This window comes from Lytechinus variegatus, chromosome 19 (assembly GCF_018143015.1).
Source record: "Lytechinus variegatus isolate NC3 chromosome 19, Lvar_3.0, whole genome shotgun sequence".
NCBI classification, from domain to species: Eukaryota; Metazoa; Echinodermata; class Echinoidea; order Temnopleuroida; family Toxopneustidae; genus Lytechinus; species Lytechinus variegatus.
In genome coordinates this window covers 20,868,808-20,882,042 of record NC_054758.1, presented here as the reverse complement: position 1 = coordinate 20,882,042, position 13,235 = coordinate 20,868,808, and the positions used below count along the sequence as shown (strand labels likewise).

The 13,235-nt window shown below is 34.7% G+C and overlaps 1 protein-coding gene across 12 annotated transcripts in view; it reads left to right on the top strand.

Moving 5' to 3' along the window:
* The window catches only part of LOC121405697 (anoctamin-4-like), a 93,866-nt gene that overhangs the window by 33,655 nt on the left and 46,976 nt on the right, over window positions 1-13,235 (top strand). For 9 of the 12 annotated variants that reach the window (XM_041596608.1, XM_041596615.1, XM_041596613.1 and 6 more), the window contains exons 3-6: window positions 4,612-4,659; window positions 7,754-7,945; window positions 10,641-10,667; window positions 12,938-13,036. In XM_041596608.1, the coding sequence (XP_041452542.1) occupies window positions 4,612-4,659; window positions 7,754-7,945; window positions 10,641-10,667; window positions 12,938-13,036 (366 nt within the window). The remainder of the gene's footprint in view (window positions 1-4,611; window positions 4,660-7,753; window positions 7,946-10,640; window positions 10,668-12,937; window positions 13,037-13,235) is intronic. The other 3 variants (XM_041596609.1, XM_041596614.1, XM_041596612.1) reach the window with 2 other exon arrangements.

The following is a 13,235-nucleotide window of genomic DNA, read 5'->3' as shown; positions in this document are numbered from 1 at the left end:
AATCCCATGCATGGCCTTAGCACAGGAAGCACTCGCTTCCAGTAGCCAATGGAGTAAGCATCTTCATCTTCCTCCCCATCCACTTCTCTTTCCCCTTCATGGTCTTTTTACCTCTTCCCGCCCCCTCAACTTTGCCGTGCTTTTTTCATGCAGTCTATCTAACTCACCCAATTGTCCATTTACCCCCCTTTTACCTCCCTACTGTGCATGTACCTCTCACTTGGCTTCCCTTCCGATCCCTCACACGTACACCTCCTTTCTCTTCCTTCAGAAGCTTATCACCTCTCTGTGCATGCAGTGCAAAGTTTATCTCCCTCCTTCTTTCGGCCCCCTTTCTGCTGGCATTCCCTCCCCTTCCCTTTTCTCCATATCCGCTCTGTTCTTCAATCCCACTCCCCTTCCTTCCCTTCTCTAACTCTTGCATCCCCTTTCCCTTTCTCCTCTTCTCTCCTCCCTTCCGTTCCTTCTCCTGTCCCCTTCCTGCCTACCCAGCTTGACTTTACCACCACCTGTTTTGTCCCTCCCCATATCTCTGTCCACTTCCACCCCTTCCCTTTTCACCCCCATCACTTTCAGAAATGTAGCTGTCCTCCTCCACCCTCACCCCCAGGGGGGATTATTATATAAATTATTTCCAAACACCCCCTAGAATAAATGTAGTATGTGCAAGTTTTTCGCGGGCTTTACTTACACACTTTGGCCCCCTAAACAAGCTTTCGCAAAAAATGTGACCCCAGGGAAAAAGCTTTGGGAAAAAAAATACCCTAAACACGTTTGGCTAGTCTTTAAAAAAAAGCTTTTGGGGGAAAAAACATACCCTAATACGTTTGACCCCGCAATTGACCATTGACCAGTCTTTCAAAACCACACTTTTACCTGAAAATCTGTTTTTTATACCCTCAACGAGTCCATGCACGGACTGTGTCCAAAACTGAAAAAACCCACCCCTTTATAAAATACGTTTTTTGGTCACGGGTGTGTACATGTACAGCAATATGTTTGACTGGCCCCCCCTGGGCACTTTTCAGCTTGTCTAGACTACCCCCACCACTTTCCTATATGTAGCTGTCCCCCCCCTCCACCCTCACCCCTCGCTCTCAATGCAATTTGTGGTGTTCACTGTTGGTCAACTTCACCTACAGTTTAATGGCATGTGCCCTTTTGCGCAAAAAAGCAGCATTTTTTTAACATTTGAGTGAATTTGATTTTCTGCTCTTTTTCTAATTTCCAGGGCTCTATTGTTTCAGGGTCGAACTTACCCTAAATCCCTTCAAGCCTTCAGTCAAGTTGGAGGCTACACCTGTCCTCCATTTTCTGACATTTCTCGCAGCAAACATCCTATGAAAGTAAAACTATCAGACAATTATGAAATTGCTACGTATGTTTTTGGAACCATAATGTTTATTTTATGTTGTAATAAATTACAGAGGGATAAATTAAAGTCAGGTGTTGACTTTATTGTCCCAAATGAATTGCCATCTTATAGAATATGATCTGTCATTGAAGATGTACAGTGTACATGTAATCTCTGTTATAAAAAACAAGTTACTCATTAACACCAATTATGTAATATGTACAATGTAAACATGACATGCCTTGCCAGATCTTTTGCACAAATAAAATTGAATTTGATATAGTGAGTCAGGATTACATGAAGGCCTACAGCTAGGTAGATGTGTTATCATGCCAACATACATGTAGTACGTGTGACATGTAGGGGAGACCGGGGTTAGTTGGAACATGGGGTAAGTTGAAACATTGTAATTTTCTTTAATGCCTGTAAAATAAATTTATGCAATACTGCCCTCAATTTATTGCAATATAATTCAACACTGTTGTTTTATTAATAGCAATAAATTGAGGGCAGTATTGCATAAATTTATTTTACAGGCTTTAAAGAAAATTACAATGTTTCAACTTACCCCATGTTCCAACTAACCCCCGGTCTCCCCTAATGTATATTGGCATGGAGGCTCGGTTGGTTAGACCTCCTGGCCCATGAACCAAGGGTTCCTGGTTCAAACAAACTGCATGAAGAATTCTTCCTTCCCGACTTTGCTGTGTGAATGGTGTACAGTCCATTTGTTCGTACCTCCTACTAAAAAGTTCTTGTGTCCTCCATTTTATATGTTCTGACAGACGGTTCCATGACACTTGCACTGGTGACAATTGCTGCCATGGAAAATGTCTATGTTAAACCGAACAAAATCTGACATACTGCATTGTAAAATATACCCTAACCCTTTATGATCTTGACATTATCCTGATTAAAAAAAATGTATCCTAACTCTAACCCTTTGCCTATTATAAAATATTAAAACATTAGCAAGCATAGCAGGAGCAAATGTTTGACCCGAAAGATATTTCCTGAATGTCTTTGATAAACTAAAGTTTGCCTTCCTCACTGTCTCTACTTCTTTTCTTGATTTTTCTCTTTCTACAGACCCCTCTTCTTAAAAATAAAATGCATGTAAGTTATCAGTTAATTGTCTGTAGTTCCAGAGTTGGAGTTGTTCTGGCAAACATGAACGAGAGATGATACACATTGAGTGTGTTCATGCATATTTTCAGCCTAGAACATCCTGAACATTAAAAAGTTACATTTTATTTGATTAAACACTGTTTCAGCGTTTGTCCACCACCAAACTAATGAGACATTTGGCAATCTGAGTTCATATTCATTTCCACCTTGGAAATGTTGTTGCAGTTTTGAATTTGTTCTAACACCTTTTTCAACATCTTTTAGAGTAACTGGATTTGTAAGCCTATAAATCATGATTTACATGATAGTAATTGGTACATACAATTAGATTAGAATCAAAGTGTGCCAATTACCTGTTTGTAGATAGCATCATTGTCATGTGATCATTTTTAGAGTGTATTTTACCCAAAGTTTTGTAAAAAAAATTGTCAAAGTTTGTCTTAGAATGTCCAGCCTGGAACCACAGCAGATTAATTGATTTCATTTCACATGCATGGTGAATGATTTATAAGTTACACATGACAGTTACTCTTGTAATTTATGTATATTTACATACAGTATATCACTAGTTTTTGTTTTGTTTTTAATAGGGGAGACCGGGGTTAGTTGGAACATGGGGTAAGTTGAAACGTTGTAATTTTCTTTAACGCCTGTAAAATGAATTTATGCAATACTGCCTTAAATTTATTGCAATAATAATTCAACACTGTTGTATTATTAATAGCAATAAATTGAGGGCAGTATTGCATGAATTTATTTTACAGGCGTTAAAGAAAATTACAATGTTTCAACTTACCCCATGTTCCAACTAACCCCGGTCTCCCCTACTTTGAAACTGTAATTTTAGAGCTGCCACTTTCAGACTGAAATCTGCATTCAGACTTCTCCAACTCGTTTTTGGCAATAGAAGATGCGTATTTTCAGGATCATTGATTTATTCATAAGTCAATGACACGATTGTGCCAACCTGACCTTAAAAGTTTGACACAGAGTTTTATTCAAAGAAAAGTTTTGTGTGACAGTGCCCAGGAAAGAACATGTATCACAGCCCTGTTTCTCAAAGCTTTGCAATTGATTCAATTCCTTTTCATTTATTCCAGGATGTATTCAGCCCAGGGGGGCCACTTCCATGGATACCATGCGCGACCATGGGGTCTCGAAAAGCACCCTAAACACGTAATTTCCATATTCTGAAAATGCACCCCTTAACAAGTATTGGCGTGTGAAACCCTACCCTTAACAAGTATTGGAAACAAAACGATACTCTTGGCAAATATTCCCTGAAATGAACCCCTAAACAAGTACAGGAATGTTTAATTGTTACGGGTCCTTCGGTCGTCGGCTTTACCTTATTTGGTTTAGTACGACCCCAGCTTCTACACCTTGCGCAAATCGGACTCTAAACACGAAGTGTTGGGGCAAAAAGGACTCCTTTATAAAACATTTTTTTGTTTTATCATCCCCGCAAATTCGACCCTAAACACATAATTTTCCTAGCGAAATAGATACCTTTTTTCATTATTTTTGTGTTTTTGACACCCTTATCACGTTACGTACGTAACGTGCCCTATCGTGAAAAAGACATCCTTTTTACGTGTTTTTTTGGTCGCGCATGGTATCCACTCGTCAATGTAAGTGGCCCCCCCAGGGTATTCAGTTAATTTGGATCAATTGCAATTTGATGAGGCATTTAAGTTGTGACTAAATCAAAACAGTTCCAGGTATTTGTTGTTACACCGACGAAACACCACAACTTGTGACAATCAAATATATTACATTAGTTTGAATGTTATAATTGTATCATTGGTTGGTGTCGAGTCAGTCTCATTGGTGTGTGTCTGAGGCAATGTAGTTGGTTCAAATTAATCTCAAACTTGATTCAGCTGAAGTCTTCTATTGAGTTTCTTTGAGTTTTCCTTTAAAAAATATCTATACATGATACATTGTATTTTTGTTTGTTTGACTAACAATTTTTCGGAAGGGGAAATACATTTCACTTTGTATGTATTTTGTTATTGTTTCAATAGAAAGAATATTTATGATACATTTTTCAGTAACAATCATAGCAACATTTATTAAGTGCTCATTTGTAATGCTTGTTTTCCTTTTTGTTCATTTATTTTGCCCAGCATCTATACCCAAATTTGCTAGCCCAAACTGATGATGAATATCCTGAGGTAAACACAGAGTGTCTTTTCCAAGCCAGAAGAATGTTCATGACTTCATTTATTTCAATATATCTCATTTTCAGTATTAAATTGCATGAGTTGAACTAGGGGTGAATCCAGGATTGGCAAGATGGGGTGGGGCACTTTTTCAGAAAAAAATAATGGAGAAGCCAAAAATAAAGAAAAATCTGAAAATAAAGAGATCACATTTTGTATTCATTCATTCATTCATTCATTCATTCATCCATCCATCCATCCATCCATCCATCCATCCATCCATCCATCCATCCATCCATCAATCAATCCATCCATCCACTGGTATCTATCTCTCTTTTAATTTATTCTTATTTTTTGATTTTGTTATTGATTATTATTATTTTTTATTTATTCATTTATTATTATTTTTTTCTGGGGGGGGGGGCCAAATAGCTTCCATGGATCTGTGCCTGATCTAAACCCCTTTCTGGATCTATAAATACATTGTAACCCATATATCCATTTTTGCAGTGAACAACATTTTAATGATAACCCATATTATGCTCAATGACATCTCCTTTCATTATGAAGTGTCTCTCATAATTTCATTCACACAAATTTGAATAATTCATTATGTTCATGCCTATGGTTGTGAACTGTGCGACTTTTGAAAAATTTGTAACGCTTGATCCTTTCTAATTTTTAGTAACAAGGATGGTGATTGTGTCGCAATATTTGCAACTGCAGTCCTCAAATTGGCAACCCAAATTGTCAAAGTTTTCAAAGGAAATACTTTATTCCAGAGATGAATAGGAAGAGGATGCCAATTTTAAAGCTCCAAGGTTCACTACTGTGATTGTCAAATTGGCAACTGTAATTTGGGAAATAAAAATCTGACCATTATCATCCTCTTAAATGTAAGGTCATTTAAATTGGCAACCAATGATCAAGAGTGCAAAAGCAACATGAGCTGTTAATGAGCATTATTCATGGCTTTTCTAATTTAATTTGCTGTGTGATAAAGATTAATCATCAAGTATTTCTTTCCGCATGCCCTAAATCCCCAATTTATCTCCATACTTTTTATATTACCGGTATATTACATGTATATTCCATAAAGATTTCATACGAAACTTTGCAAGCCTATTGTAATAAAAATTAATTTTCCCCCTTATTTTCGCTCATGTTCCACATGAACTCGGCTTTCTGCTGGTATAATGCCAAGTTGGGTATAACATTACACTACACTAGTCAAAAACTGTTTATTAATCTGGAATTCACCTCAAACCTTCACCAATGTTTTTTACCTTGTATTTTTACATCAAGGTATTCATTATCTTAAACTTTCCCTTTAAATGCATAATTTTCAGCATGATTGGTGAGAAATTACGATGCACCAGTATACACTGGATTTAAAATGATTCCAGATCGGCTCTGAATAGTGACCACTTTAACTCAGAATTTGTCTAATGTCTACTCACCATTTCGTCTATTAATATCCAGTCGGTTCAGTAGCCATTTAGGCCACATGCCATTTGGTCTTATTGGACTAAGTGTTAATTGGGCAAAATTAATGAAAATACAATGGATATTAGACAAACTGGTTATGAGACGAAATGGTCATAGATAGTGATTAGAGAAAATGATGATTGGACCAAATGATTATTTGATCAAATAGACAAAATGTTGATGGACGGAATGGCTTCAGACTATAAAGGTAGACCATGTGTTGAGTTGATGAGTTGGCACTCCTAAACTAAGTAGACGAATTGGCAATTTACGAAAAATGTACCTCACGACTGTTTCTTTCAGCAGAAATCCTCTTAGGAAGCTTCATTTAAAACAGCAACAAAAATAAAAAAAATACATTGCACCTTTGACAAAACTTGTACTAATTTTTCCAGATCTTTCATCTTTGCTGTTCAGTATCAACCTTTTTTAAAAGTTTGTGTTGGGTGTTGATTTTTGCCCTTTTTCCCGTATCAAGCTTCTGTATTACCTTGTGTGCAGTAGTGATTTTCATACCATCTTCCTTTATACCTTGGTCACATTTCTACGGCGGCCGTACGGCTGTTTTCGGCTAGCTGTATGGCTGCTGTAGAACAAATGTGACCAAGGTATCATGCCTGCAATGTGTTTTTTATGAATCCTCTTTCAAAATGTGGTGTGAAACAACCAGGGCGGATCCAGGATTTTCCAAAGGAAAGTTTTAACAGGATTTTTACATTACAAATTCAATTGTGCCTCTCAAAGGGGGAGGGGCATGGGCTGGCTGGATCCGCCAGTGGAAATAACCTAATTTTGCATGCTTGAAAGAAATTGATTTTGTTTATAAAGCCTATATACTAATCTTCCAAATTTATCTTTTGTTTCCAGTTCATAAAAATATGTCTATTTCCTTCAAACCAGTTGAATGTTATCCTATTTGTTGATTGTTTATCATTCATTATGATGTTAGTGATCATTTTGGTTTCTTTCAACCTATCATAATTTTTATTGTAGAATTCTTGTTATAATGATCACTTGCTTTGTTTTAATGAAATCCTTTCAATGAGTGTTTAAAGCGATTTTGAATCATTTTCACTTCCATTAATTACATATGTATGTTATCTGTTTTGATCAATAGCAAGGCGTAAATAAATCAAATTCTGAGGCCGTGGCCATGGATCAGTTATCATTAATTGTAATAATAATAATATAATAATAATAATAATGATGATAATGATAATAATATTAATGATAATAATAATGATAATAATGTGACTTTTTAAGTGCCAAATCCACTCTGTAGAGTGCTCAAGGCACATAAAGTGCTAATGGGGCGTTGCAAGAAACTTGCGATCAATTGCAAGTCTATTTTCGTTCCCGAAATCAAGCATATGGCGTGCAATTAATTGCAAATTTGCGATTGATTGCTAATCTGCTCCATAAAACAAGGAATGTAATATGATTTAATATAGCTAAAAGGGATCAATCAATTGTAAAACTGCAACACAATATTTGCGATTGATTGCAAATGTTTTCTTGCCACACCCCCTAAGAGTTTAATAAAAAAGTTTTTAGAAGATTTTTGAAAGTCTCGACAGAGGTACATTATTTTTTAATGACTTTTTAATATTCCTTCCAGTCTCCAGCCAAGAAAGACGACGCCAGCTTCAACGACCTCTTCTTCCGAGATGGCAAACGACGGATCGACTTCGTCCTGGCGTACCGGAAGATGGAGAGCGAGGAGAGGGAAGAGAAGAGAGTGAGAAAGAGGAAGAACTTCGAGGCCAATCTCGTTGAGGAAGGCCTTGAGCTTGAGTACGAGAACTCAGAGGTAAAGTCTAATCATTTTGAGTTTGATTCATTTTGAGTTTGAGTGTGAGTGTGAATTGGATTCAACTAACTCAAATTTGATTTTGACTCGCCTTCTTTTTTAAGCATTTTTGCAAAAACTTGATTATTTAAAGATAGAATTCAGAGAATGTCATTCCAAGTTTGATTCATTTTGAGTTTGATGGCGAGTTTGAATGTGAGTGTGAGTTGGATTCAACTAACTCAAATTTGATTTTGCCTCGCCTTGTTTTAAAGCATTTTCTTGCAAAAAACATGACTATAAAAAGATAGAATTCAGAGGTAAATACCTATCATTTTGAGTTTGATGGTGAGTTTGAGTGTGATTTGTATTCAGCTAACTCAAATTTAATTTTGCTTCACCTTTTTAAAAGCATTTTTTGTACAAAAACTTGACTAAAGATAGAATTCAGAAAACTCAGAGGTACATACCCATGATTTTGAGTTTGATTCATTTTGAGTTTGACGGTGAGTTTGAGTATGAGTGTAAATTGGATTCAACTAACTCAAATTTAATTTTGTCTCACGTTTTTGTAAAAGCATTTTTTACAAGAACATGACTATTTTAGATAGAATTTACTGTTTCAAAGATTAAAAGTATAGAAATTTTCATTCAAAACTTATTGGCCCAAATCTTTTCAAAATTCATTCTTTGAAGACTGAATGTTTTCTTTGGTATGAAGAGAGTATATTTTAGAATGAATTTGGAATTGGGGAAGTGAACTTCTGAAGCATAGTTTTTAAATAAAATTTCCTTTTTACAATTACAGTTTGGATTAATCCAAATATTTAATGTTTATTCGTCTGAAAATCTCAACCATCTGTAATACTTTTTGCAAAGAATTTAGATTGCAATTTCAAATTCAATTCAAGGCCACATTCCAAATTATTAAGTTTCCAGTGTTAGAATTCAATAAGGGAATGTCTCTGGATTTTTTTGTCCTTTCCTTGTCATAATTAATAATGAATAATAATAACAATAATAATGACAATAATTTTGATAATAATAATGATTATCTTATTGTGTGCATGTGGAAAATGAATAGTATAATTATTGATATTTCATGTATTATTCAATTGTTATAATTTCATCTTTTTATTGATTCCTAATTCCCCCAAAAAGAGATTCAATCATTGTAATCTCAACCAAAGAATTTCATTTAATTACAATTTTAAGGTTCAGTCCTTCACAGCTTAATTTGAATTTCTGAATTTTCATCAGGAGTTCCCATTTTGAAGTCATAATGAATATCTCGTTGTGGCTGAGAGTATTTCTTAAATTCATATATAATGTATATTCCCATTTTATTGATTAATGATCATTTAATGCAAAAGTTTGTTATCCCCCAATTTAAAAAAAAAATTGTGACAGTACAAAATTTTTAAGATACGATGATAAACAATTTTGTCCATGAAGATTGCAAAAATAAGGAAACAGAGTCATGATTATTAAAAATGATTTATGATCAGCCAATTTTCTCTCAAGTATTTTCTATTTGAAGGAAAAACCAATTTTATACCATAAAGCTGTCAGCTGTCTAGTTTTGCAGAATAAACACACTTTATATATTTTTTAGGATAATGGTTCGACTTGATTGCACATGTACAATAGAAGGAATGATTCAAATTATGAATCCTTCAGTCATAAAGCACATGCATGAACACATTGCTTCATTAGATATTTTGCTTTGATTTTTATGTTGCTTTCGAATTCAGAAAATAAAGATTGACTACACTTTTTGTTGCATTAATAATGAGTTTGAAATCTCTTTAGTCGAGGTACGATGCATGTACATGTAGATAGTTGAATTAGATTACGTCATAAAAAAGTGAATGCAAAGTAGGTCGGTGTTAAAATTTGTATTTGTTTTGTTTTTTTTCTGCTGGATTACATGTAGTGCTTTTCTTGAATTTCCCCCCCACACCCCCTTCTTGTTGAGCATTGAGCCCCATTAATTCTCAATTTCATGAAAAGCTTTGCTTTCAATAATTGGTTTCTTTTAACTGATTTTGACATTTTTTGTATTTTTTTTATGGTGAAGCCATAACAGATTAGGTATCGAGTTTCATTTTTCTAATTAGTTTATCTTTTTTCATTAAAGAGAAAAATCATGTTTTTTAAATACAGCTATGCATTTTCTCTGAATTTCACTCAATGTTTGATCTTGATAATTGTTTGCTGTTTGTTTGCTCAATACTTCTATTATCTTATGTTTGTTAACTTTAACATGTTTATTGCATGAGTGCTTTTTATAAACAAATGAAACATAATTATTCATGTTTGATTCTTAACCTTGTTTTCTTGATCTCAACCTTTCAATCTTAATTTCTTTCTCATTTCGGTCCATCTTTTTATTTCTCTATCACCGCATCTGGCACCCTTCTTCCTCTTCCAATGCTATTACATGCACGACACTCTGAGCCCCACCCTTCCTATAAAAAACTACCTCCATTAAAAATTTTTCCCCAAAACTCTCCCCCCACTCAATTCTTACAACTCCCCCATTCCAATATCTTTTCCCCCACCCTCTTTGCTTGATTGGCGTTGCATTCTCAAAACGTAACCCACACACACACACCGAACTGACAACCTGCGTGCTCTATTAACTTCCACATGCCATGTGCCACGCCCCCTTTCTTTGATGTGTATTGGTTGTCGTGGTAACGTCGGCATGCAGGGGCCGGAGCCGAACCCAGAAGACCCAGTGAGTATAGTTGTATAGTGAAGTATATGTGTCACAAAAAAAGAAAAGAAACACATGTACCAATCCCAGTCCAAATCGGTCCCACCTCCAATGTGACATTTCTCCTGTGGGTGAAGGTTTACCTTCTATATTTATAATTCATAATTATTTGGAGTTATTAACAGGTTATTATGATTTGTGAAGGGGGTATATATACATGTATATTCATTTGATTTATATATATTTTTGGTCATTTGGCAATAATGTGTACTACATTGTGTTCTATGCAAGCAGCGCCTATTGGTATTGAAAATTTGAACCATTCTGATATTAAATCACCTAATCAAAAGTGACAAAGGAACAAAAGCATATTTGGAGGAACAATAACAACATTTTTTTGGGACCAAGTTATTCATTTTAAAATACTAAACTCTTTTAATATTTGATTACAGAAAGTAAAAGCCCCTTTGCACAGCTCTGTGACAGTCATATGAGGCAATAGATACATTTCTTGAAAAAATCTGAATAATATTTTCTTGATTTGAAAATGATGTATCCAGTTGACTGTTTTGGGCACTTAAACTAGTCTACATTTTATGTTCTTGTTGAAATAAAATTTAATGCTTTCGTTGCAGAATAAAATCTCTTTTGATTGAAGCGAATTTTAGTTGCTTCTTTAATAACAAATTAAAAGCTTCAGTGCTAACAAGACATATATCAACAGTTTGCTGTGTTTATTTCAGCTTAAAACTAACCCCTTTTATCTTGACGATACACGTAAATACTAACAGCTTTGACTCACATTACATTTTTCTTTATAACAAGAGGATTTTATTCATACAAATAACGAAAATGTTTTATTTTGCAGACATGACACAACCATTCATATCGACATCATATGCATGCCATGATACATACTCATTTACAGAATAGAAGTTTGGGTATTTGAAGAATCATTTGCAATGTTATGTATGCAGTATCTCCAACAAGTTGTGTGCACATCTACATTTGATGTTTGTGTATAAAAAAAAGATTTAAACAGATTATTGATATCCCTAGCTTTATCAAACTGTTTCAGATACGTACAGAAATAAATGTGGACCTTATCATTTTGAAGCTGATAGAGACTTTTTCTTATTATTTTTCATTTTTTCCTAATAATAATTAACCCTATTGAACGGGTTGAGGGGCAATAAATTCTCGATCTTCATATAAATTTAGATATCAATGTGTTAGACAGTTTTGGTATCATAAGTGCTGGTATTTATTATTGCTCATTTTAAAAGAAATATTAATGTGAAGTTGGGAGTGGAAAAGGTTCATTAATGGCAATTTTTGAAATAAATTATAGACTTTGGATTTTAAAATCCAGAGTGTCTGTCTGGGCCTGTCTGTTTCTACATATACATGTACAGTGTATTGCATGCAAGAATGTTTATGCAGGAATCTTTGTAAAAATTCAAGTAAGCCTTGTTATGATCCCTTTCTATTGGTGTACATACCTTGGAAGCATTTACAGTGAATTGTTCCGTAGATCTAAATATCTTTCTGAGATGCACGGAAGTAGTGACATTTAAAGTACAATTATATCCATTAGGTTGATACTAAAAATTGTATCATATGAGGCACAGTCTTCCCACATTAACTTATCAGTGTATTCATGTAGCAGGCAGAAAGTGGGAAGGGAGAAGAGAGAATACATGTATATGGTACAAAGTAATTGAAAAAAAAAAACACATAACCAGTGAAAATATTTGTTTTTGGGCAAGGACTTCACTCAAGAGCAATCTACTAGTATTAGGAAAAAAAGAAACTAGGCAGTTTTATTTCATTGTGAAAATCAACAATAAGATCATGAGGAACCTACATTTAGTGTGAATTTATTTACTTTAAATTTATGTATGTATTTGGACACACCCTTTGATTAAAGATGAAGGGGGGGGGGGGGCTTGTAATGAGTTTTATATAGGTTGTAGTACCCATGGGGCAGGGTAGAGTGTAATTCCTTTAAAATATGGTGTTTAAAAAAGAAAAAAAAATGATGTGAAATCCTTATACATGTAACGCAGGTTGTTAACAAAAGGAAAAAACATTTTTTGGGGGGAGGGTGGCTTAAATGTATTAGTTATGGTACAGACGGGGCACTAATTTACAATTTATAGGCCCTGATTTACATAGTAGGGATTTATACTGAATGAACCCTCCATTAGCCAATTTGAAACTGGGAAATTCAGGAATCGGTCAGAGAAGGATTGTTTTTAATTTGTCTTGGGTTGGATTTTCTTCCGTAGGAATCTCACGACAACCGTACCTTCTTCGTGAAGATCCATGCTCCGTGGGACCTAATGACTCGCTATGCTGAGGAACTCAAGATCAAGATGCCCATTGAGGTATTTAGAAAAGACTTGCAAACAATTAATGAATAACATGGAATTCATTACTTGAATCCTCTCTGTCAGTCAAGGAAAAGATCAGCAAAATCACTAAAAGACAAACAAATTCTCTAAAATCTTATTTTTAGAAATATTTTTGTTTGGTAGGCTTGTTTTATAAAAACACCCACTCATGAGTATATTTCTGATGAATCTG